The 27,934-nt window shown below is 36.5% G+C and overlaps 1 protein-coding gene across 2 annotated transcripts in view; it reads left to right on the forward strand.

Annotated features, from left to right (window-relative positions):
• LOC137251100 (cytokine receptor-like) overlaps positions 1-27,710 on the forward strand; it is a 72,823-nt gene extending 45,113 nt beyond the window's left edge. Inside the window, exons 3-12 of one of the 2 annotated variants that reach the window (XM_067785089.1) lie at positions 779-927; positions 2,159-2,270; positions 11,577-11,707; positions 20,199-20,373; positions 20,443-20,908; positions 20,986-21,289; positions 22,528-22,981; positions 23,056-23,167; positions 23,853-24,067; positions 24,133-27,710. In XM_067785089.1, coding sequence (XP_067641190.1) covers positions 779-927; positions 2,159-2,270; positions 11,577-11,707; positions 20,199-20,373; positions 20,443-20,908; positions 20,986-21,289; positions 22,528-22,981; positions 23,056-23,167; positions 23,853-24,067; positions 24,133-25,280 — 3,266 coding nt within the window. In that variant the 3' untranslated portion in view covers positions 25,281-27,710. Of the gene's footprint in view, positions 1-778; positions 928-2,007; positions 2,071-2,158; positions 2,271-11,576; positions 11,708-20,198; positions 20,374-20,442; positions 20,909-20,985; positions 21,290-22,527; positions 22,982-23,055; positions 23,168-23,852; positions 24,068-24,132 lie in introns of those variants that run through there. The other variant, XM_067785090.1, reaches the window with a different exon arrangement.
• The last annotated feature ends 224 nt before the right edge of the window (positions 27,711-27,934 follow it).

Here is a 27,934-nt window from a genome sequence, read left to right on the forward strand (position 1 = left end):
ATGTTTCCGCATTGTTGGAGGCTAAAAGTCTTCTATATGGTGGAAATATATGCAACTATTTCAACTGTAAATACTACAAAGTTTTACTAACTATCAAATGCAACTCAGCTTAAAGTACTCGTACGTACCAAAAATGCAACTCTAGACCTGAGATTTGCATCAGGTGAGCGAGGCTGTTTGTAATTTTGACGTTTATCGCTTAGTTGACACACTTGGTATTGTACACTATGACACCTTGTCCCACTAAAGGTTATAGTAAAATTTCTTTGTCTATTCCGGCAAATACGTATATAATAAATAAATAGTTCAAAATTAATTATTATTACAAAAAATGTATTATTTGTATTAGAAATAAAATTTTGTGACACTATTTGTTCTGCGCTACTATTTCACTGCTCGCCTGAAATGTCACAACGTTGCTGTTTAACGGTTTATATTTTGCCCATAGTTAAAGCATACACAAGGGATAACTAAAAAAATGGATATCAGTATCATATAATTTCCGATATTATTGGAGCTATACATTTCCCAAGTGCGCACTACTATTTTAGTGATCGCAACTGCACATACAATGTTTTTGTAAAAGGGCAACGCATGAATGCTCGTAAGACGTGTAAATCTTGCATACTTATTGGACAAGCGCTGGTGGAAAGACCCATTTTTGGTTCAAATGGCCAAATTATTAACCTTGGATTATATAACTAATACAAAAAATAAGAACAATATAAAACTATTTAAAATTATAAAATGATATTTTATAAATTTAAAATTTTTATAGAAACTAGTCCACGAATTGTTATAGGCATAGGCGAAAGTGCGAACATCACCTGTCGTATGAATTTAAAAATGTTTGATGGCGAAAATAGTTCTTCGTTATATTTTACGACTGACGATCCAGAGCATAAAACTTCACGTTCAAATGTTGTGGTAACTATAAAAAATATTGATATTAGAGAAAAATTACATGTTTCTGAATTTCACTTCTTCATCAGCTAGCTTTTCGGGAGCTGACTGAGTATTGCCGTTTGTAAACTTTGTAATTTTTTTCCTAATATCAATGACAAAAACAATTGTATAAAGCAATATGAGCATGTCTCGATACACAGGCCGACAACCTTTAACCAATATTCATACCCAGAAACCGGACTATATATTTTCGAAGTATTGTGATGCGACGAATCGAAATCTGGCCTCAGAATTGCTCTATCAGCTCTGGTTTTCGAGATATCCCGACCTAAAAGTGCAAAAACACCGTTTTTGCCCATATTTGAGGTTATGTAGCCTTGGAGATATTTCCTTTCACCAAAATTAAAGGATGGCATCTTTAAGTACAGGTCTTGTTCCTTCAAATGGCGTTGATATAATATATCATTTTTTTTCGCTGAGATATCGCATTTTGAAAGTTTCATGTTTTTTTAGCAGATACGTGGGGGTTTGTGGATTAGGAGTTAAGTTGGTTAGCCCACTTGTGGTGTGAGATATCTAGATAAATAAGACTTATTTTAAGAAAAATATGCGAGTAAACGCTGTCCCCAGAGTTAAGTGGGCTAGCCTGCTTGCGGTATGATAGGGGTAGTTTCTAGGGGTCAGGGCAGTGTTTGACTCGGTACCCGAGGGTTAGATAGTGTAGGGGTGTGGTGAGTTAGCACACTTATGGTGTAAGACAAAATTTTTAAAAAAATAAGACTCAATTCAAGAAAATTAGTAACCGACTATATCATGTCTATGTTATCTCAATCGATTTTCAGGTGTAGGAAAATTTAGAAACATGAAAATTTCAAAATGCGATATCTCAGCGAAAAAAAAAATAATATTCGGGCAAACTCAACGCCATTTGAAACGAAAAGACCAGTATTTAAAGGTGTCATCCTTTAATTTTGGTGAAAGAAAACATCTGCAAGGCTACATAACCTCAAATATGGGCAAAAACGGTGTTTTTTGCACTTTTAGGTCAGGATATCTCGAAAACCAGCTGATAGAGCAATTTTGAGGCCAGATTTCGATTCATCGCATCACAATACTTCGAAAATATATAGTTCGGTTTCTGGGTCTGAGATGCTGTCGGCCTGTGTAATTAAATACATACAAAAGATATGAATTCGATGGTTTTTGATTATGATAAAATTTACTTCATTGTTGCTGTTTTTTTTTTCCATAGATCATAAACGCAACAACAATAGTTTATACACTACAAAATGCAAGCGAACAAGATACAAGTTATACTTGCAAAAGTGGACAATATGCGATTGCAAATACAGATGTTATTGTTGGTAAGCTTATCAAATAGTTAATAATGAAATTCTATTCAAGTGCAGTTCTATAAGTACATAAATATACTAGTATGTATATATAAAGGCATCGAGTCCAGGTAATCCTGATCCCTAAGGACAGGACTCCCGAAATCCCGGGATTACATTTATTAAAATGCCGAGATCTCGAGATTTCTTCGGGATCTCTTATTGCAAATTGAAATCTCTGTAATTGGCATATTTTTTCAAGTTTCAATTTGAAACCATAGAAAATCCGCTCTATCTGAACAAGTACAGCCTTCTTAAGACGTTACGAAATCCAATGATCCGATATCAAAGGAAGCAAACATTTTTCTATCCGATGGATCTTGTGGTGTACATTTAGAAATATGGTATAATTACAAATTCCCCTACTCGTGCGTTTATAACTGTAGCAAGGTTATTTCTAGGCTTTCAGATGTTGTTTAGATGAACTCATAGTTTAAGGCAGTGGCGGATTTACGGGGGGGCGGATGTCGGGTTCAAACCCCCCGTGGAGATGTTGATAGAAGGTACCAAAGATAAAACGATGGTGTTACCGATAAAAATTAAATAAATTAACATATGCACTTTTATTAAGAATAGCAGCACTGACCGATTTTGGCTACTAACCAATTTTCATGTCATTGATATTAGAGAAAAATAGCAAAGTTTACAAACGGCGATGGTTACTAGGACATGCTTCTAAATTTCACTTCTTCATCAGCTAGCTTCACGGGAGTTAAGTATTGAACTCGAATCTCCAACATTCATACCAATAGCTGTATTTCGTTGCTATTACTATTTCGATGCTATTACTATTACAATTAAAACACTAGCTCGCTTACCGAATTGCATGGAAAGCAACAATAAAAAGCAATCAAGTTGAGTTGGCTAAGCGGTTTCAACTGAAACCGCTTAGGTAATTGTCGACCTGATTGATAGTGTTGTATAGTGTTGCATATTCAAAAATAGGGCACTATTGTGAACGAGCGAATGAAATGAACATACGAATGTGCAGATAAACAAAAATAACAAAATAACAGCGTGGCGGCAGGGTGACATACATGTAGGACTTACCTTCTCAAGCCCTATTTCCTTTTATTCACACAACACTGTTTATAAAAGTAACACATTTATTTATAAGAATATTTAATAGTAACATTTAGGTTTTAAAGGTTAAATTATATTAAGTTTAAGTAACGAATCGATTTTAGTATGCGAACGCGAGTTTAACGGCTGACGACAGATTAACGACTCACTTCTATTCAATTCTATTATATTCTCTACTCCTCATTCGTATGACGCTTGCTCCGCCGTGGTGTTGCCACACTGTCAGGATTAATTCCCACATTCGGCCGTCCTGATGGGTTATTGGACCCCAATGACGAACCCCAAGGCTTCACAAACTCGCATACGGTGGTTGTTTTATTTGGTCCCTCGCCATTCCCTAGTTTTTTCACCTCATATCGCCCGTGATTTAACTTAGCGGTTATCTCATACGGTCCTAAATACTTGGCTTTTAACTTCGTATTGGTTCCAAATTGTGTTTTCTTTATGGCAACCAATTCTCCCACTGTATATTATTTTCCTTTCTTTCGTTTCTTGTTAAAATTTTTCTTATTTTCGTTCTGAATTTTATTTATATTTTCCTGCGCTTGTTCTCTTATCATTTCCCTCTCTAAATTTAATTCTTCAATGTTTAACTCATCATATAATTCCCTTAAATCTGGATAATCTGTTCTACGCATCTCTAATCCTGTGAGAACTTTAAACGGAGATGCTTTCGTACTTCTCGGAGCTGTACTGTTTATAATCTGTTGAACTTTGTCGACGTGGCTGTACCAGTGAGCTGGGTCGCTGTGACATAGTTTTGAAATCATGGGTATGACTATCTTGTGAACCCGCTCCACCTGCCCGTTACCGCGAGGTACCCCCGTCGCTATTTGCAAATGTTGTATATTCTCACGCTCACAGTACTCTCTAAACAAGTTCGATGTAAACGCACTTCCCCTATCCGACACGATTCGCTTCGGGTTTCCGAAAGTCGCCGCCTGTTTTTGTAGCCGCTGAACTACTTCCTCTGCCCCAGTGGACTTTGTTGGATATAACCAAACAAATTTGGAAAATCCGTCCACTACTACGAAAATGTGGTTATATTTCTTCCGCGTCTCAGTCAGTGGACCTACGTGGTCTACATGATACGTACCTAGAGGATCGCAAGCTTTGTTGATTGTCGTCAACATCCCTTCCCTTTTCCCTGACTTAGCATCCGTTATGATGCACTCAACGCATCCGTTCACCACCCTACTGACCTTACCGCTCACGTTTGGTATATAATAGTATTTTTCGACCAACTCTTGTGTTTTTTTGGCTGCAAAGTGGCCTTGCTTGTGTGCCAGCCGTATGATCTCATTTTCCATTGACGAAGGTACCACTAACAGCTCTTTGACTACATCTTTGTACAATACGTCGTTTTTCAAAAAATAATTTTCATATTCGTCTTTTTCTAAAACTTTCTTAACAGCCCTAATCCAGTCATCTTCCGCCTGTGCGTCTCGTAATCTATATTTTAGTGAATCTTCGATTATTAGACAATATACACGGCTGAGAGCATCAACATGTCTCATGCGAGTCCCTGCTCTGTGTTCAACTGTATAGTCATACTCCTGCAAGTACATGGCCCATCTCATTATTCTGTCCGTCACGTCTCGTTTGCTCATGGTGAGAGCGAAAGCATTGCAGTCCGTTACAATTTTAAATTTTACGTCTCGGAGATAAATTCTCCATTTCTTCACGGCTGCTATGACCGCCAAAACTTCGAGTTCGTATGAACTGTATCTCTCCTCCGTTGATGTTGTTTTCCTACTCATGTATTCCACTGGGTGTAATAGCCGATCTTCTCCATCCCTTTGCAATAGCACTGCTCCATATCCATACTTCGAGGCATCTGCATGGACCTCAGTATCCGCCGTCGGATTATACAGCCTTAAAGCGGGTGCGTTCGTCAGAGCCTTTTTCAACTCCTGGATAGCTATCAGATGTTCATCAGTCAAAACAAACTTCGCATCATTTCTAAGTAAATCTGTCAATGGCTTAGCTACCGTTGCGTAATTACTCACAAACCGCCTGAAAAATGACGTAAGCCCCAAGAACCGTTGAATTTCCTTTTTGCTTGACGGTATCGGAAAGTTTTCAACTGCTCTGGTTTTTTCACTAGACGGTAAAATTTTCCCCATTTCAACGATGTAACCCAGGAAATTTATTTGTCGCTTCAGAAATTGGCATTTTGCCCATTGTATATTTAACCCATATTGGCTTGCGCGCTCTAGAACCAACTTGAGTTTTTTTATACCCTCGTATTCGTCTTTAGACGGAATAACAATATCGTCCATGTATATAATTACCGTACCGTCCCTCAATAAATCATGAAAAATTGCTTGTACGTACCGACAAAATACCGCAGGTGAATTGGATATACCAAAAGGTACGAAACAAAATTCATACTGGCCTGTTTGTGTCACGAATGAAGTATATTTTCTGGAAGCTGACTCTATAGGAACGTGAAAGAATCCATCTTTGAGATCCAAAGTTGTAAAAACTAACGCATCGTACAACTTGTCAAGCACTTCATCGACAACTGTCATAGGAAAATTATCTCGTATTATTTTTTCGTTTATTTTCCTATAATCTACACATAATCTTTTTGATCCGTTCTTCTTAGTAGTGAGTACTATCGGAGAGGCGTATTCGGACGAACTCTTTTGTATAATACCTTCTTCCGACCAGATAGTAATTTGCTCATCTACCCATTTTTGGTCTGCAAAAGTCATTCTACGTGGACGCTGATAAACTGGTATTTCATCTGTTAGTATCAGTTTCATTTCCACTGGTGAACTTCTCGATTTCCTAGGCATATAATTGCTTATCAATGCCTCGATTTCTTTTACGTAATTTTCCCCAATGTTCGACAGATCGACATTCTCCTGCTCGACGCCTTCTGTCGCATCCTGTGCCAAACATAACGTTTCAAACTCCTTAAGCCAAATCTCATTGAAGTTAGTGTTATCCCCACCATCTTCAATCACACGCTGATCGTCCACAGAAGTGATGTTGCTACCAACTACCACAGCAGATGGCACGACTGATACCTCCGTATCATCTATCGCTCTTGGCCTCACCACCTCTTCCTGACGCTTACATTCCACCGCAACCGCAGCTACGGCACCTATCAATGACTTAAAATGGATTTGGTCTTCCTTTATTATTAACTCAAATTTCTTTAAAACGTCGCAACCAATAATCGCCGCATATGGTACGTCTCTTTCCCTAACCACATGGAACCGTACTTGTAGAACTGCCTCGTCTACCTTTATTTCCGAATAAAAGCAACCCAGTGTCGTGAGTTGGCCTTTCCCTACCCCGCTTAGATGTAGTTTCTCCCGGTCTAGCTCCACATCACCTAGCATTAGGAGTGTGTCATACCTCATTATGCTATATTTGCTACCGGTATCGACCAAAGCAGAAAACGTAATATTATTCATTGTAATATCAAGAAAATAAAAATCGTTAGCTTTCTTTGCTACATTATCAGCTCTACCCTCTTTTATCATGCTCATAGGCTCGCTTTTCACATCTTTAGCCTTTTCTTTGCACTCGTACGAATAGTGTCCAATTTGTTTACATTTGAAGCATTTTACATTGCTTTCTTTTCCACAGCCCTTTGCTATGTGACCCTCTTTGTTGCATTTAAAACAAATTTTTTTAGAACTGTTCTGTTTGTCTTTATTATCACTAAAACTCGCTGGTGATTGAGGTGCACTCGCCTTATTTACCGAATAGTGAGGCTCTTTCACCCTTTCATACACGCGCAATTGTTCTTTTAATTCTTTTAAATTTTTTGCTTGGTACAACATTATTTTATTAGCCCTGGTATCTGGAATTCCCTCTACAAAGTACGAAATAATACTTTGATCATCCAGCGATATGGGTTTGGCCATTTCTATTAAAACGTATAAGTACTCATTCAAACTTTCTTTTGTTTGTTTACGTCTATTTCTTAAAGCGTGATGAATTTCTGCAGCGCATATCCTTTCACCGAATTCGTCAACTAGAGCATTTTTAAGAGAAATCCAATTTCTTACCCCTACTAACCCACGCGCAAATATTTTAGCAGCACCAGTCAAAAGTTGTTTCGCATAAACAAACTTTTGCAACTGATTCCAGCCCACTGTATCAGCCACGTCTTCAAACTCAACAATCCAATGTTTCACGTCAATGGAATTGTCACCGCTAAACGCAGATATGCTCTCTTTGATATCACGAAGTGTGAAAGCAACCCTATCTGTTCTATTTATTTGCAACGCCCCTGCACCTGCATTTGCTACTGTTGTAAACGAATGTTCACTACCATCATCACTCTGATCATTTACTTCATTCGAATTGAAATGTGCTAATAACCTATCTTGCAAATCTCTCTTTAACCCGTTTGCATTCAAATTGAGCTCTCTCAATTTCGCTCTTAAGTCGTCAACCGTCAACGCTCTTATTTCACTTGCTTCCATTTTCGCAATATTTTCAAACCCAATACAAATCAAATCAAAGAGTAAAATGAAAATGCAAAATTAGATACATACATTAGCGCATACAAATATTATTCTTACGACTAGCTGCTTCTATTGTCTTCTGCTGTGCTATCGGCTTCGCCCTTCGTTGTTGCTCCTGATGTTCTTGTTGTTGTTGCTGCTACTGATGTCTTCGGTTCTGGCTTGGTGTGATATTTACTTTGTTTTTATATCTTGTGTTTGTTGATACTTTTCTTCAACCTTTAGTTTGAATTATTTTACTTTTTGTGTTACCACTATTGTCTTTACTTTTTGAGTTTGCTTTATTCTCTAATTTTTATTTTTTGTGGCTGCCGATTTGATTTTCGTTTTCACTTTGTCTTGTTTTCTATGTTTACTTTATTCTCTCATTTTTCACTTTTGTCGTTACTGCCGATTCTATTTTCGGATTGCCGTTAGGACGCTGGCTTGGCTTTGCATTGGCTTCGCGGAATTCAAAAATTTACCGGACACTGGTATTTATGTATGTACATATGTTGTATGTACTTATCCATATAATTATGTACACATGGCTTCCTCGCTTTCTTATGGAGATAACTGTACACTTTCCAACAATTTTTCCCCCGGTTTTCTTCCGAGAAGACTACAAATTTTTTGCATACGTGCTTACAAATTTTTGAAAACGTTTTCTACACTTCTATGAGGTACTGTACCTCTTACAACCCTTTTCCCACACTGAATTTTCTTCGAGAATATTTCACATTTACATACATAAGTGCGTTAGCTTGCACTTCGTCCAAATTCACTTCACCTAAAATTTTCTTATAAATGCATTTCATGCATTTTGTCCACGACGCTGCACAATACAATAAATGTATGCGCAATCGCCCGTTCTAAACTTTTTATTTTCCAATTCACTTACGCGGATTTTCGCATCGCGACCGTTCTTAGCATCTTTTTTTTCACCGCGTACTTATCAAAAATTTGGCTATTTTTTCGTAGTACAATCGCGGTTGAGCCCCCAATTTTGTAGGACTTACCTTCTCAAGCCCTATTTCCTTTTATTCACACAACACTGTTTATAAAAGTAACACATTTATTTATAAGAATATTTAATAGTAACATTTAGGTTTTAAAGGTTAAATTATATTAAGTTTAAGTAACGAATCGATTTTAGTATGCGAACGCGAGTTTAACGGCTGACGACAGATTAACGACTCACTTCTATTCAATTCTATTATATTCTATACTCCTCATTCGTATGACGCTTGCTCCGCCGTGGTGTTGCCACACTGTCAGGATTAATTCCCACATACATACAAACAAACACACGAATTTCATGTATTTTGTTTTTGTAATTCTCTGGTTGAGTGTCAAAAACATACTGCGCTAGAAATAGAAATGTCAAAGCAGCTAAAAAAAGTAACCATCTGTATGGTTTTGCCATTATGAAACTGTTTATATGGCTGTATATTCATGCCTTAAGCACATACATCATTAAGAAACTAACTTTTCTCATAACTATTTCTCAACAATCGCCTAGGTTTTTTTGAAAAACTCTTCTAGCACTTCGTTTGCAGAAAGCGGTGTATTAATATGGCTATTCAATGAAGCCAGTCCATTCTAGCGTTCTTGACTGATTGTACTTCGCAAGTATGATTTTAACCTTTTGAGGGTAGAAAATGTGCGTTCTGGTGTTGCTCTCGAAACTGGTAGAACGGCTAATATGCGCAATATTTTATTTACATGTTCGAAAGCATTTGGACTCACCATCTGAAAAAATAAGATAAATAAGAAATGTATCATACAAATTTTGTGGGTAATCATCAAAATTGTACCCACCTCATATGCATGAAATACGCTATTAAAATTCTGACCATCGACTCACCTTCTCCACATTTTGACTTCCACTGCAAACTTAGTTTTGGCACAATTCAGAACACTTTCATTTTTCAGCATTGTACTCATTTTTGGGAAACAAACACCGAAATTTTCGAAAATTGATTGGTGTTTCATGATATGTTTCTGATATGTCTGGATATGAGTTATAAATGCATCAAGGAATGGAATATAGAATGCAATTCTATAATAATCTTCGACGCTCTCAGTATCAACGTTGCATCTATTTAATTGATGTTTACTGATGAGTGGTTTCTTAATATCTATGTCGTATTTTGTGCATATTTTTTTTTACATTTTTGAAAATTTCATGAAAATGTATTTCTGAGTTTTGTCGCATTTCTTGAAATTCCCGCATAGCATCTTGCACATTTCAGGGCCTCGGACAAATCTTGAATTTCTGATTGCAATTGCTTACTCAAAGCCAAAACAATGGAATGCACAGACTACATTATATAGTAAGACGTTTGGAATTGCAAGGTAGAAATAGCAGCCTGAAACTGAGAAGCTTGTGCTGAAGTTTTGTCGTTTTCCCTTCCGCTATCTCCTCAAAGGTTTCGAAGATTGCTGGCGGAAGTTCAATGTAAGTGGATACCGCTTCATGACATTGAGCCCAACTTGTTGGGCAGACGCTTTGCATTTTTTTCTTCGACTTGCTTTTTGTATAAATGAAATTTTTTTCTGGAGAACGTTTTGCCTTTTTGGCTATCGGTAAAAATCATGTAATGATCCGATTTTCCCCAATGCATTCTTGATGCCAGCTACATAACAAACTGCGTTTACCGCTAAATTAAATAAAATTATGTGCTGCACAGTGCACATAATTGGCAAGAGGAAAATCTAATTGTATGTTTTCTTGAGCACTATGAAATTCTCCACTCATCGCTGGAGATCCATCATAACCTTGGGCATAAAAATTAGGGCAATGTAAACCTACTTCCAAAAGATACTTTTTAATAGTTTTTGCAAGATCTGAAGTAAAAACCTTCCCGGAGGTACAATCCTAGATCCGCCACTGGTTTAAGGATATTGTAACGAATTCAGGGAAATTCCGCTTATTTGAAACCTTCTGCTAACGTTCGAATCGCTAAACTGTTTAAATCAAAACTGATTACTGATTACTAAGCTTGCGCTGCTTTTATACTCTCCGTTGCTTCGTTCGCATATTTCTCCTAAGGTCTAGACGTTTCACCTGCTAGAACTTCTGTATCTCGTGCTTGGTTACCATCTATATACATGTATATTTGTAGTTCATGTTTATCTTGTAGCCATATCGGGGTGTATGTGTGAGAAACTACTTCGGCTGATGATTACATGTGTTTGTGAGATATCTCTTCCTTGTCTTGTATGCATGTGTGTGTGGCAACGTGCTTTATTGTTGATGTGCCTTTATTTACTAACAACATAGTGATGCTAAAATTCGCCACAATATTTTTTAGAATAAAAAAGTATTTTGTTTTCGCTGAACTTTTGTACGTAGTAAAGTGTACAACGCAATTTTTTTTTTATTTTTCTGGGAAACGAAACTAATTTTTTATTTGTTTATAAAATTCAGAAAAGATTTTAATTGTAAAACAGATTACTGGAATTAGTGTATTTTGTTAAACTATTCATATTTGTACACGTTAGATGATTACTTTTGAGAAAAATATAGAATCAAAGGTAACAGTCTCGTTATGATAAAAGTACCGGGATCCCGGAGTTGTCATTTTCGAATCCCGCAATGCCGGGATTGCAAAAGATCTTCGGGATTCGATGCCTTAGTATGTATGATATTTGTTTCTTTCTGACAACTATTGCGTTAATAAACTCTATATCAATTATTTTGTTTTTCTCCTGAATGTAGGTACAAAACCCACAAAAGTGACAGATTTCACTTGTGAAGCATATGACTTTATTTATATGACATGTTCCTTTACTATACCCGCGAATACCGTACCAACAACTTATAATTTAAAATATGTAACACAAAATGCGGTAAGTGAATAAGCAAACAATAAATGTAGGTATACATTGCACCGTTACAGATTTTTTTCTTCCTAGTAGCTTTAAAGGTGTCTTTTGGCTGTAGAAAATCTAATGTTAAAATATTTCCCATATGAATCATTGTAAAAACTTGAAAAGTCAAATGCGAACATATTTATTATTAACTTTATGAGAGCATATCGAGCTCTAACAGCAATTTAAGTGTTACTAAAAAAACTTTACAGGAGAAGCCTGTTAAAGTGCAACGAATTAGTTCCAAGAGCTCGGAATCCCCCAGCGGGTTAGAGGCTTAGAATATACCCGCGGCAGGTATGCTCGTCGTAAAGGGCGACTAAAATACCAAATTGATTCTAGTGGTTGTGTAGCGCAATCCTTTCAAGGGTTTGCCAACGAAATTTATAGTTTCTCCAACCCAATTGTCAACCACACCCGTGGCGAATCTGTTTCTTTAACAGTAGGGGCTCTGGCGACCCCAAGTGGGGGCGGTATGGCCTAGAAGGAAATGGTCGGGCTGGTGCTTGTTACCGGTACGTACCGGATCTGCAGTCGGCAAAGCACCACCAACATCGATAACACTCATCAAAGCCTGCGGGAGTGTCCTTATCTCTACAACAACAACAAGAGCTCTGAACTTGATATATCAAGGTGTGAATGGTGAATGCTTGATGGGCCATTCTTCTCATACCATGCGTACATCAGCTTCAGTATAGCCCTAAAGAGGATAGAGAAGGGAGGAACCCTTAGAAACCGTAGGTCAACGTACTGGACCAAATTCGAGGAACATTTCGAAACAAAACCGGGACAACCCAAAGAGGTTGCCATTATAGAAGAACTGGATGAATCCAATAACTTTCTAGCAAAGACGCTTATGATTGCGTACAACAGAGCTTGTCTCCTAAGAAGATTCAGAAGAAAATCAAAGCCGCCGTGGCGGAGCAATGAGCTGAATCTTCTTAGAGAGCAGGTATAAAAATTTTTAATCTGGCAGGGGTAGCGGATAATGAAGCGTGCAGGGATAAGTATAGAGATCTGTTGGAGCTCTGCTAGCGCGAGCGCGAAACCCATAAGGCGAGGAGAGATACATGGAAACATTTCTGTACGGACATCGAGTGCCCCACCGACAGCGTTAAGGAAAGTCTTAGCTAGTAAGAGTAAAGTGCAGGGACTAATAAAGCAAGAAAACGAGGAATGGTCTCGTAGTAGTGAAGAATTCCTTGAAGCGCTCCTCTCACATACGTTTCCCATCAGGAGATGATGCAGAAAAGCCAGCAGACAACACTTACACCGATGCCGAGCTTGGTGACTGATGCCATGATCAAATAGGCGGTGAAGACTTTTTCTAAGCTTAAATCGCCGGACTCAGATATTCCTTGCTTCGCTATAAATCTCGATTAGAGTGATGTTGTTGTTGTTGTAGCGATAAGGTTGCTCCCCGAAGGTTTGGGGAGTGTTATCGATGTGATGGTCCTTTGCCGGCTCCAGATCCGGTACGCTCCGGTACCATAGCACCATTAAGGTGCTAGCCCGACCATCTCGGGAACTATTTATGTGGCCAGATTAAACCTTCAGGTCATTTCCTCCAAAACACAACATGCGTACAGCAAAGGAAATACGGTACACCGCACTACAAAGGGTGGTTATAAACATGGAAAAACCCTTGGAATATAAGGAATACTCCTAAGGAGTCTTCTTAGACATTGCCGGGGCTTTCAACAATATCTCTATATAGGCGAACATTGAGGGTCTTTAGTACATTGAAGTACATCTAGCCCTAAACGTATGCATCGGCTGCATGCTTATTTGGAGTAAGATTGCCTCGCAGTGGAAGCTGTATGAGGCCAGAAATCACCTCTGCTTTGGACTGCTCAGGCGGTTCGATGACGGACTCGTACATATATAGATTACGTTGCAGTTGTCATAAGTGGTAAGTACCTTCCAACAATTACCTCTTGGTGGATCGGGCGCTTTGGGATATATACATACACCCGGGCATCTAATATCGGGTTGAAAATACGGACATGTTCTTATCCATAGGAGGTAAGGCCACGAATTGCCTAAATGAGCCTTATAACGAACATAAACGTCTTTTTTGCCCTAACCGAAATAATTGTGCGTTGGACAATGTAAAATATTTATGCAAACGACAAACCAAAATTTCATGCAGAAGAAATATTGGTTATACCATTTTCAAATAGAAAAATAATTTACGTCAACTTCAATTTAAATTGAGTGGTGTTCATACAACTCAATTTAGCTTACACAATAGTAATTTGATAGCCGGTTGGCTCATCTCTATAGCAACAACATACCTTTGTTCAGAATGTCAAAATGTGCGTGTTGGAATTAGGCGAATGGAATGGAATGAAAACACAAAACTTTGAATTTTTTGTGTGTTGTAAGAAAATGTGTTCAATGTTTTGGTTTCATTTTGAGTTTGCCATCCTCTTTTGACAATCCCCACTCCAGTGAAATGAAAAAAATAGTATCAGCTGATGAGATAAGCCAACCATATAGTTGAGCCATACGCAACTGACGTTTAAATCTACTCAATAAACATACTTTACAAGGTTGTATTTGCAGTTTGAAACAATTTATTACGCAATTTTTTCCATTGGCAATTTGTTATTACAATTTATTGTATGATAAATTGCCTAAATGGTATAAATTGCCAATTTTGTGTGTGTTTGTACCTAGTATTAGCTTTTTATACTCAGTTGAGCAGAGCTCACAGAGTATATTAACTTTGATTGGATAACGGTTGGTTGTACAGGTATAAAGGAATCGAGATAGATATAGACTTCCATATATCAAAATCAGCAGTATCGAAAAAAAATTTGATTAAGCCATGTCCGTCCATCCGTCTGTCCGTTAACACGATAACTTGAGTAAATTTTGAGATATCTTGACGAAATTTGGTATGTAGATTCCTGGGCGCTCATCTCAGATCGCTATTTAAAATGAACGATATCGGACTATAACCACGCCCACTTTTTCGATATCGAAAATTTCGAAAAATCGAAAAATTGCGATAATTCATTACCAAAGAGGGATAAAGCGATAAAACTTGGTAGGTGCGTTGAACTTATGACGCAGAATAGAAAATAAGTAAAATTTTGGGCAATGGGCGTGGCACCGCCCACTTTTAAAAGAAGGTAATTTAGAAGTTTTGCAAGCTGTAATTTGGCAGTCGTTGAAGATATCATGATGAAATTTGGCAGGAACGTTACTCCTATTACTATATGTATGCCTAAAAAAATTAGCAAAATCGGAGTACGACCACGCCCACTTTTAAAAAAAATTTTTTTTTTAAGTGAAATTTTTACAAAAAATTTAATATCTTTACAGTATATAAGTAAATTATGTCAACATTCAACTCCAGTAATGATATGGTGCAACAAAATACAAAAATAAACGAAAATTTCAAAATGGGCGTGGCTCCGCCCTTTGTCATTTGATTTGTCTAGGATACATTTAATGCCATAAGTCGAACAAAAATTTACCAATCCTTGTGGAATTTGGTAGGGCGAAATCGGTTGAAGGCACGCCCAGTTTTAATACACAGTCGACCGTCTGTCCTTCCGCTCGGCCATTAACACGATAACTTGAGCAAAAATCGATATATCTTTACTAAACTCGTTCACATAATTATCTGAACTCACTTTCTATTGGTATAAAAAATGGCAGAAATCTGACTATGACCACGCCCACTTTTTCGATATCGAAAATTACGAAAAATGAAAAAAGTGCCATAATTCTATACCAAATACGAAAAAAGGGTTGAAACATGGTAACTGGATTGGTTTATTGACGCAAAATATAACTTTAGAAAAAAACTTTGTAAAATAGGTGTGACACCTACCATATTAAGTAAAAGAAAATGAAAAAGTTCTGCAGGGCGAAATCAAAAGCCCTTGGAATCATGGCAGGAATACTGTTCGTGGTATTACATATATAAATAAATTAGCTGTACCCGACAGATGATGTTCTGGGTCACCCTGATCCACATTTTGGTCGATATCTCGAAAACGCCTTCACATATACAACTACCACCACTCCCTTTTAAAATTCTTATTAATACCTTTAATTTGACACCCATATTGTACAAACACATTATATAGTCACCCCTGGTCCACCTTTATGGCGATATATCGAAAAGGCGTCCACCTATAGAACTAAGGCCCCCTCCCTTTAAAAATACTCATTATCACCTTTCGTTTGATACCCATAATGTACAAACGCATTCTAGAGTCACCCCTGGTCCACCTTTATAACGATATCCCGAAAAGGCGTCCACCTATAGAACTAAGGCCCACTCCCTTTTAAAATACTCCTTAACACCTTTCATTTGATACCCATATCGTACAAATAAATTCCAGAGTCACCCCTGGTCCACCTTTATGGCGATATCTCGGAAAGCCGCCCACCTGTAGAACTAAGCCCCACTCCCTTTTAAAATACTCATTAACACCTTTCATTTGATACCCATATCGTACAAACAAATTCTAGAGTCACCCATGGTCCACCTTTATGGCGATATCTCGAAAAGCCGTCCACCTATAGAACTATGGCCCACTCCATCTTAAAATACTCTTTCATACCTGCCATTTGATACGCATGTCATACAAATACATTCCAGGGTTACCCGAGGTTCATTTTCCTACATGCTGATTTTCCCTTATTTTGTCTCCATAGCTCTCAACTGAGTATGTAATGTTCGGTTACACCCGAACTTAGCCTTCCTTACTTGTTATGTAGTAAATTCAATTCCGGTTGCTCTCATACGTACGTGGGGACTATCACCCTTTCTCTCATTCGATATTTACAGCGATTGTAAAGCCCATCCTTTGCTATGGAGTCCTTGTTTGGTGGACGGCCAGACAAAAATGTGCCTTCTTCAAAAAATTAGAGAGGATATGCATAACGGAAGCCCTGGAAACAACCCCGACGGCTGCACTGTATAACATTCTGCATACGGTCATATTAGTAAAGCGTCATCAAAAACAGGGCGAACATACTCCTTATGGAACTTGGGAGGTCGGGTAGGGAGGGATGGCCTGAAGGCTTAGTGTGGCCATATAAATCGTTCCCGAGATGGTCGGGCTAGTACCTTAATGGTGCTGTGTTACCGGAGGAACCTTATCGCTACAACAACAACAACTGCCTGATTCTGATTTTACATTAACAGCCAAGCAGCAATTAAGGCTATAATGTCTCGTAGCAGTATACATTGGGGCGGGTCGATTTAAAAATCGCTCATTGCTCTGTGAAAATCGTATTCTAGGGATCAAAATAAGAAACTTTGCCGAAGGAACCATACATCTAAAACGAATTTTGATGTCCCCCCCCCCCCCCCCCCCCTTTTTTTTTTGGGTAGGGGCAATTTCAATTCTACCTGCTGTGTCTTGTGGTGGCTTAAAAAAAACAACACAAGCAATTTTACGATCTGCAATTGTGTCACAGTGACCTTCATTTTTTTAAAACGGTTGAATAAAAAACCCACACCACTATGTTTACGACATGCAAATGCATCACAGTGACGCCTTGGTTTAAAAGGGGGTTGTAAAAACGCTAATTTCTAATAATTTTTTTAATTTCTTTTCTATTACTAAGTTAAATTCATTTTTTCATTTACATATGTTCTGACTAAATAAATTTCTAAAGAGAAAAATAAACTCCAAAAAGAAAAAAACATAGGCATTTCAAAGTGGGATTTTTCAAAATTTGCCCCTACGACCCAAAGTGGGGGGGGGGGGGGGGGGTGCGGATGATCATGTGCAGGTCTGACCACCTTGGACAAACAAACGTACTCTTTTCTTAAAAACGAGAAGATTGTAGGCTCATGACTGGTATTCTGACTGAACACTGCCTTATGGCGTCATAGGGCGTTAAATTAGGGCTTGACAGTGATAGCAGATGTAGAAAGTGCGGTTTGGAAAAGGAAACGATCGCGCACGTTTTGTGCAGACTAAGTCTCCAGCTACATATTAGGAGTGGCACAGCTATCAAATTCTAAAAAGCTGGAGTTATTTTATAACTAGGTCCTGGGTTGTGATATGGTTTTTCGTTGTTTAGCAAACTTCTGTTGGCCAAGAGGCATAATTCCAAGGAAAAAGGTTGACATTATGCTACTATAGAAGAGGTGAGATAATTCCCTCTTTTTTTTCTTGGAATTTTGCCCCTTGGAAACATGGCGCGGCACCTTGAAAACCTTCCTATGTAAAATTTTATTTTTTTGTTGCTTTCATTGGCTGTTCGGGCTCGATATTTAGACAAATTTTCTTACATTGAAACGAAACAGCTAAGCCTGTCTGAAAGACAAATTAAATGAACTGCTTTCTACTTCTCGAGTTTTTATGAATCGCCCCTGAATGGTAGATTAGTGTAGTTTTATAAATTGTTGCCTAATACTAAGGTTGCTATTTATATTTTGAGGGTTGGCAACACTAATTCAGAAAATTTTGATATTCGAGCACAACTTGTGTTGTTTACAGTAACTTAAAAATTGTATCTCAGCGAAAAAATGGAATTAACTCGGGAAAATTTTCGTGCGATGATTTTTTACGACTTTCGACGTGGATTATCAAGACAGGAGTGCTTTGAACAACTTACTTCCACTTTTGGTGATGAAGCCCCATCCTTTGCTACTGTAAAATGCTGGTATAACGAATTCCATCGTGGCCGCCGTTCGCTCAGGGACGAAAGTCGTGAAGGTTGTCCAAAATCAGTTGTTGTGCAAAAAAAACATTGACGCTGTGCGCGAACTTATATTGCAAGATCGTCATACGACTTATCGTGAGATTGGGTCATCCCTGGGCATTAGTATGACGAGCATCAATAAGATATTTCATGAACATTTAGCTGTGAAAAAAATTTGTTCGCGTTGGATCCCGCATAATTTGACAAAAGCTCAATCCTCAATACCTCAATCGGAGTGGAAAAAGTGCTACGAAAATTAGTTTGAACGCATGCAAAAGTGTATTGATTATCATGGAGAATACTTCGAAAAACAATAAAGCTATTTTCGATAATAAATTACTGTCTTCATTATTAGGCTCAAAATATAAATACCAACCAACCCTCGTATACCAAGCCTTTAAACACTTCTATTTAGAAAGCACTTTGTTAAACTTCTGTAGCATTTAGTTTATTAATAATGTATTTGAATGAAAGTAATTTTATTACTTATAGGCAACACTAAAAAAATTTGATATAAGTATCTTTGCATAACAAATAAATATTCATAGAAATATTTAAAAAGTCGCAAAAATTCACCACGAATTAATTATGTGTACTTAAAAGCAGTAAATAACAAGATGTTACTATTAAAAACAGCTTGAAGTTGGCTGCTACACGCATGCAAGTAGAAAAAATGCTACTTTGATGCGTTCGAACGCGTTCTCGGATTTAACTTCGAATTTTTATACGTTTGCGTGCGTGCCTATGGAGTCCATTCCATAAGAATATATTGTAATGAATTTAGGGAAATTCCGCTTTTTCCACCTTCTGCTAACGTTCGAATCGCTAAACTGTTGAATAAATAGCTCCAATATTCAATAATGACAAATGGTCTTTATTAGACTACTTTAAGAGTACTTCAGAATAACTCTTACTTCACAACCAATTGCGTGTCTTCGCTTACCTAGAAGCACCCGAATGCATCTCGTAACTTTAGTTTAGCTTAATTATAAAAAAAATTACCATCACTGTTTTGTTATAGCTGAATTTTCCTATTTTATTTTGGGTTTCCTTGTAATTTGCTTATATATACTAACATCTTCTAAAATATATTTACCACAACTACTACTACACCTGGTATCGCACACACTATATACACTTACTCGCAAAAGTATTTTGCATCCGATTTTTTGCAATTTTCAGCAAGTTTTCCTTAAGTTAAATTATTTTCGCAATTTTTTTATGAAAAAATATGTTAATATATAATAGAGGAAATATAGGTTAAAGTTCAAAGTTTTACCGCTAAAGAGACTTCCCGATTTTTGGCCATTTTTTTCCTAGTGGACCTTCGTTTTTTCCCATATAAAAAACAAATCCGTTCTAAAGTTTATATGGAAATAAGTACGAAGGTCCCCTAAGAAAAAAATTGCAAAATATCAGGAAGTCACTTTAGGGGATTAAGATTAGCACATTATTGTACTAAAATTGAATGACCTACAAAACTGCATACTCAGAAAAATTCTGAAAATTCTTGGAGAAAAGTTCAAAACTTTGATGAAAATTTGCCGAATTTTCCTGAATTTTCAGTAAAACTTTGAAAATAATTTAACTTAAGGAAAACTTGCTGAAATTTGCAAAAAATCGGATGCCAAATACTTTTGTGAGTAAGTGTATATTAAAATGACTGCACTTGCATATTTTGCTAAACATATACTAATGTGGCACAAAAAAAAAATATATTATATATAAACAAAATCCACAAAAATATAAGAGAAGAACGGCTGATAACCGTAAGATATATTCACAGAACTATATACTTAATTGTACGAAATTGGTAAAAGAAGGCGACAGAGCTACTTGCAATTTCACGCTTGATGATGGCAGCTACAAACCCAATTTCGAATTCTACAGTTTTCGCTTAACAAGCAATAATTCGCTGGGTTCACTAAGTCAAAATTTGAGCATAAATCACAAAGTAATTGGTAAGTTATCAAATTAATTAGTTGAACGATCATTCGTATTTATTCTATACATCTCATGTTTATTTATAGTAAAACCAGCGATCAGCGAATTTCGAGTTATCGACATTTCTGCTCATAGTTGTGCGCTTACGTGGCAAATGGAACGATACTCTTCGTACAAATTGCATCGCATGCAAATGGAAGTACATTTGCGATCGCCACATTATGAAAATACGAAAACTCATTACTGCATAAAATGCAATAATCATGCAATATTTAATTTGCAAATTCATGATTTGCCTTATGCCTATTATGAATATAATGTGTCTTTGCGAATTAAGATGAAAATGTCTGCAGCTACATGGAGTGATTCGTACACCATTGTTTTTCAAACACTGCCTTCCGCGCCTCAATTTCCACCGGCCGTGGATACTAGCAGTTTTTACTTGAATGCTACACATCTTCGCTTATTTTGGTATCCAATGCCAGAATATCATCGCAATGGTTCAAATTTTCATTATATTGTAAAACACTACATAAAGGATGATGTTGTTATGTATGTTTTACATAACTAAATTTTTTTATTTTTTTATTGGAAATGTATTTTGTTTTTTTTATTTCCAATATCTTTAGTGATCAACCTTCGCGCCACACACAAATACCAACTGTAGCTTACCCCTGGGAGGGCAGCCACAGTTACGAATTTCAACTCTGGAGTAGCAATGAAAAAGGCGTATCACCAATAAGTAGTCGTATTCGCGTACCAGAGCTTATGCAAAACTCCGAAAATAGAACACCCTCCAGCATTCGTAGTGTTTATCATGCACTGAAACGTTCTTATACTCTATTGTGGAGTCCGCCAGAAGATTATACGAATCTTGAAGGTTATACGATTTTTTGGTGCAAGCCGAAAAGCGTTGTTTCTAATGAGTGTCTGGTAAGTTTTTTCAATATTCCTTATTTATATTCATTTAAATGAATTTTACAAAAATCAGAAGTGGAATATTTTTTTTCGATTCTTAATTCTAAAGCGAAAATGGATATAAAAAAAAAATGTTTGGGGCGATTTACCTCCGAGGATATTCAGGCATAGCTTGTTTTATGGCGACTCCGAAAGCAGCTTTTAGTGGCAAAAATTTACTCGGAGTCTTGGCCAAATCATTTGCGAGGGGCGACCCAGATTAGACTTTTTTTATAATTCAAACAACTTTTCTAAATTTTTGATAATATTTTGACCGGGAGTTGTTCGCATGTCCTTCGGTGTGGTAGGCGTAGCACGCTACCACCACACCAAGGATCCGCAAATGGGTGAATAACTCTTAAAAAAAGAGATCCGAAAATTTTTGGCCGAGCTACTCTGCGACAAATTTGCAAAACGGGGTCTACATGCTATATGCCGACTCTGAAAGGGTTTACCTCTATTTAAATGTAAGTACTAAGTAGGGCTTGCAAATAAGATCGCATGGAACGGCTTCAAACTCGCGTTACCACCGTTCCCAAGATTTCGTATGGGTATAGTAGGCTCAACCGTGGTGTGATGGTAGCGTGCTCCGCCTACCACACCGTATGCCCTTGGTTCGCACCCCGGGCAAAGCAACATCAAAATTTTAGAAATAAGGTTTTTAAATTAGAGGAAATTTTTTCTAAGCGGGGTCGCCCCTCGGCAGTGTTTGGGGAAACGCTCCGGGTGTATTTCTGCCATGAAAAGCTCTCAGTGAAAACTCATCTGCCTTGCAGATGCCGTTCGGAGTCAGCATAAAACATGTAGGTCCCGTCCGGCCAAATTGTAGGGAAAATCAAAAGGAGCACGACACAAATTGGAAGAGAAGCTCGGCCTTAGATCTCTTCGGAGGTTATCTCGCCTTACATTTATTTTCTTTTATAGTAGGCTCAAAGACACTAGAAAGCTTTGGCTTTTAGGGTATGGATTGGTTTGTTTTGTACAGCTTCTTGTCAGAAATACTTGTCAAACAACCCCTGAGAGGCGACTCCGTTTTAAAAAACTTTTGTAACCGGTGCCAAGATATTGCAAATAAAGCTTTTATAACTGAATATCCTTAATATATTTTATGTACATTTCGGATACCATATTTATGTTAAATTAGGCAAGATGAAAGAAATAGAAAAAGGAAGTTAGCGAAGCTCGCGAAATTATAATTACCTCATCTTTTACAGAATATAATGGATCTTATACATTTGAATAAAGACGCCCGTAATTTTACAATTCAACAAAGTCAACCGCTAGTTTTAGCTGTGGCCGCCAACTATGCAGACTACTACACAGGCATGCATTGGGCAAAGTGCACTGCCGATGCTTCAAACGATTTAGAAAAATTAGAACCGAATATTATAGGGCAAAATTCATATTCCGTATTATTACGTTGGAGGTCAGAACGAGTTTGTACATCACTAATCAAGGGCTATACGATCATCTATTGCAAAACAAAATCGATAACGAAATTAAAGTGCTTGGATAAGAATGTGACTATCTATATTGATAAAAGCGAAGACAAATATGAGATTCTTGATTTAGAACCAAACACACCATATAAAATGCAAATGTATATGTATTCTGATGTAAAATCTGGGCCAATAAGCGAAGCATTGACATTACAAACGAATGAAGCAGGTATGTAAGCAATTAACGTGTGCTTGTTGTACAGTTTTTTTTGGAACATTACTTTAAGAAATTTTTTCGTTCAGCCTCGACGCCACCACAAAATCTAACTGCTGACCACATAACAAGCCAATCGGTATCGCTTACATGGCTATCGCCATATAAAACAAATGGCAAAGTACGCAGCTATATTATAAGGTAAGTTAAAAGCGCAAGCATAATAGACCATGTGTGTTGTATTTAGGGCTGTGAACTGCATCCGGATTTTTCAACTATCCGGATAAACCGGATATTCGAACAACCGGACAGCTTGGCAAAAAATCCGGCTATCCAGATATCCGGATTCACAAATGGGAAATCCGGATATCCGCTGTTCGACTATCCGGATACGTAAACGCAAAATCCGGATATCCGTGTGTCCGGATACTGGAATATAAAAGTTGAATATCTGCATATCAGAATTAAACGAAGCAAACATCGAAAAATTATTCACAAAATATGTTTGTAGATTATTAAATTAACGCCAAAAATTAAAAAGCTACAATTTTACAAACAAGTGCAAATAAGAACTGTGCCATTTGTTTATATTGTGAAAAAACGCTGTTAATTGATTTAAATGCCCCACGAATTTATTGTTATTAATGTTAAATAAACATATATGGTACATCAATTTTTTGCTTTCACTGGTTATTAACCGGATCTTCATAAATCCGGATAGTTTGAAAAACGAATATTAACCGGATATCCATGCCGTCCGGATTTTATCCGTGTGAACAGATATCCCTATGGATATCCGGATATTCGAATATGCGGATAGTCCCAGCCCTAGTTGTATTAGCAATAATTATATTTGAAAATAAAATAAAATGGCTTTATTTTGCAGTTATAACAGTGAAAGGCATGTGGTTCCCTGTAATAAAACAAATAACACGCATGACTATGGAAATGTCAAGAAAAATGAACGCTTGGGTGCTGAACGTTTGCGATACACATTATCAAATTTGAGTAGTTTTACAAATTATACGATTTGTGTTAAGGCATTTACTGTAGCCGAATCAATACCAAGCAATTGTGTACACACACAGACACTAATTGGGGGTATGTTGTTATTTGATAAATTAAGTTTAATTGATTAATCTGTAAAATAAATAAAAATTTTGCAGTTCCTTCAAGTCCAACACAAGCTAGATTCGAAGATGCAAATGATATAGTAATTCACTGGCTACAGCCTGAAGTGCCTTCGGGGCGCGTTGATTACTATGAAGTTGTAGTAGAAACAAAATTGAAGGATAATATAGAAGAACGTCATATATCGCGCATAACAAATAATGGTATGACATGCACGATTAGAAAGCCAAGCTGCGATAACAATAATTACAAATATACAATTGGAATACGTGCCGTTAATGTGGCATATGCCAAAGAAATTGATCAAAATCTAATACGTGTTTATAACAGTAGTCATTCACATGAAAACTACGTTACAGCGGCCACGCATGAGTTGGGTTGTATTGAAGCAGATTCCAAGGCATATGGTGCCGTCGGAAATCACATTAAAAATGATTTCATAGAATATCGCTCTTTTCAAGTTATAGTTTTTAATTACGTATGTGGTGCCATAATGAAAAGCGATGGAAAAGTATGGATCACGATGTTTGTAGTAATGTTGGGAACTACCATAATTGTTATTGGCGTCTTGTTAATCTTTAAAAGGTTACATGAAATGGCATCGATTAATTGTAAAATACCTGAACCATTAAATGATTTAGTTAATGGCATAAATGGAAAAGAATTTATGGAACATGATGATGAGTATTTGAAAGATACTAAAATAAAACAACAATACAAATCAAGCGAAAATGGACGTTTGCTACCATGCATTTCTAATGTTGAAAATTATGCGCAAGATCGTACGTGGGCTGATACAAAAAATAGTTATTACGCAACTACGGATGATACAACAAACGATTATTGTATACAAGATCCTATGACAATGCCAAACGGACCAGAAAAAAACGGTTATATGGCAATGAAAGCAACAAATAATGATTTAAATGATAAAGAAATGCAAAAAAATTCAGTTAAACGTATGTTAAGCTACACAAAAATGGAAAATGGTTATGTGCGACCAAATGAGCTGCAATCAAATGAGCGAGAAAAACCATTTACAATCAATTGGCCATTGCAGGCAGCGGATGGCTACATTAATCCAAATAATAGACATACATTTAATTGGCAAGAAGAAATGAATTACATACAAAATGACCAAGCAAATGTAAATAGCACAGTTTATATGCCTAGCGTGACTTAAAATGTAATATTTTATGCATGTAAAATACACCAGAGATGCCTTAATGCAAGTGAATTGCAGGGGAGAAAGTTAGCATTGTTTATACATATATGTATGTGCATGCAAAAGCATATAACATGCTAACAATTTACAAACAAAGGTGCTGCAAATGCACAATGTCATTGCTTTGAAGTTATGTCTGTTTGTTTTTAATAATTATTATTTACATGGTCTACATTAGGGCTGTGAACTTCATCCGGATTTTTCAACTATTCGAATAACCGGATAGCTGAGCAAAAGATCCGGCTATCCGGATTCATAAATGGGTAATCCGGATATCCGAACAGCGGATATCCGGATACGTAAACGGAAAATCCGGATATCCGTATGTCCGGATACTGGAATATAAAAGTTGAATATCTGCATATCAGAATTGAACGACGCAAACATCAAAAAATTATTCACAAAATATGTTTGTAGATTATTAAATTAACGTCAAAAATTAAAAAGCTACAATTTTACAAACAAGTGAAAATAAGAACAGTGCCATTTGTTTATATTGTGAAAAAATGCTGTTAATTGATTTAAATGCCCCACGAATATATTGTTATTAATGTTAAATAAACATATAGTGTACATCAATTTGTTGGTTTCACTGGATATCCAAAAATACGGCTATTAATTCGATCTTCATAAATCCGGATATCCGGATAGTTTCACAAACGAATATTAACCGGATATCCATGCCGAATTTTATCCGTGTCAACGGATATCCGTATGAATATACGGATATTCGAATATGCGGATAGTCACAGCCCTAGTTTACATAGAAGGCAGCGCACTCGAAATTATTCTAAAAGCTCTTGATAAATCTTTTTACGAGTTTTGTTTAGTTTTGCGCGCATTTTGCACCCTTTGACTATTTTTTGTGTTGTTTTTGTTATGATTTTAATATTCATGGTTTTTATACAACGCCAATTTAAATTTTGGTACTATTTTATCAACCGCTATTGTATATATATTTCCATAAATTACTATTTAGTTAATTTGTATTAAATGCACCAAAAAAGGGACACACACATGTGACAAGTTACTACCAACATCACTTGTATTAGTAAATATTTATTATATAGCTTTAAATAACGTAAATTGAGATTTAAAACCACCCGCATAAAGTGTAGCTGAAGTAAAGTCAAGCTTTAATATGTATTATTTACATACATATTTTTGGCTGCTCTTGAAGTTTGTACCTCGCTTAAGGCAGCATTAAAAAAAAACTATAGTCACTATGTAAATATAAATTTCAGCTACAAAATAATTAATCAATCACAGAGTCTGTAAAGTGCCTTAATTATACGCAAAGCATTAATTTATAATAAAATATATGTACATATCGCTCATTCAATAGTGGCATAACTGAAAAAACACAATTTTCCAGGAGATTCAAAGATTTCAACTGCCATATGTTGCGCATATAAAGGCATATTTTCATTTTTATAGCACGTGGTAAACTTTTAACTGATCACAAAGATTTTTTTATACAACATAGATCATGATATTGGGTGCGTTTATATGTTATTAACTCGAAAGTCGTGTTTTTTGAGTTATGACACTATTGAAGTAAATGAGCGATATGTTTTAAGCTTTTTACTATGTACTTTTATATCAATTAAATGTACATAAATAAGAATAATATGTATGAAACTGTTAAATTTTAGCCCATATACAGATTTTTTTTGACTGAGTTTATTTTAAAATTTTACAAAATTGTATGAATTTAACTGCTCATTACAAGCTAAAGATAACTTGCAGGTCTAAAAGCGGCCTCACAGTTATTGTCTAGGTTTCGACTATAATTCAGCATGAAAAACTAGAAGCATATAGTAAACATATCTCCACCAAATTTGTGTTCGATGCATGCATTATTACCGTAGTTACAGTTTCCGAATTGTGGTGAAAAACAGGGACTACAAAGTGACGTGTCCATTTTTCAAAGCTTTGTATACCGTTGTTGTATTAACGAAAAAGACACTACCCGAAGGTTTTGGGGAGTGTTATCAATGTTGATTATGGTCCTATGCCGTATGTAGATCCAGTACGTTCCAGTAACAAGCATAAGCAAGGTACTGGCCCGCCCATCTCAGGAACGATTTCTCTCTTGATTTGAATCGATGCTGTTTGCGACCAATGTTAGCTCATATAAAAAATCTTCGAGTATGCTGCATAACATACTTTGTTCTACATGTCATCATTAATCAAACTCAACTTTTTTTATATGTACATTAGGGTGGAGTGATGTTGTATGAAACAAATTTTTTTTCGTTTTTTTTTTTTAATGGAATAGCGATACAAAGTTGTCGTTCAATAAGTGAATTCAGTATTCAAAAGATTGTTTACTTGTCTTGATGTTTTGAGGTGCCCCAACCCAATTGAAAATTAGAAAAAAAATTTTTTTTTTACAAGCTTTGATTTATTTTTTAACGAAAGTATTTTTATGACTTTCCAGTCTATTATAGGTGTGATAGGTTAAATAAAAGCCTGATGAGTTGTTTTAATGTTTTTTATTAAGAAAAATTACAAAAATTATTTTATAAAGGAATGAAAAAACTCAGAAATAAGTAGATTATTTAGTATTAAATTGTTTTTTTGTTTCAAAATTAGGCAATTGCTGTCGT

The sequence above is a fragment of the Eurosta solidaginis genome, chromosome 4, assembly GCF_040869045.1.
Source record: "Eurosta solidaginis isolate ZX-2024a chromosome 4, ASM4086904v1, whole genome shotgun sequence".
In the NCBI taxonomy this organism is placed as follows: Eukaryota; Metazoa; Arthropoda; class Insecta; order Diptera; family Tephritidae; genus Eurosta; species Eurosta solidaginis.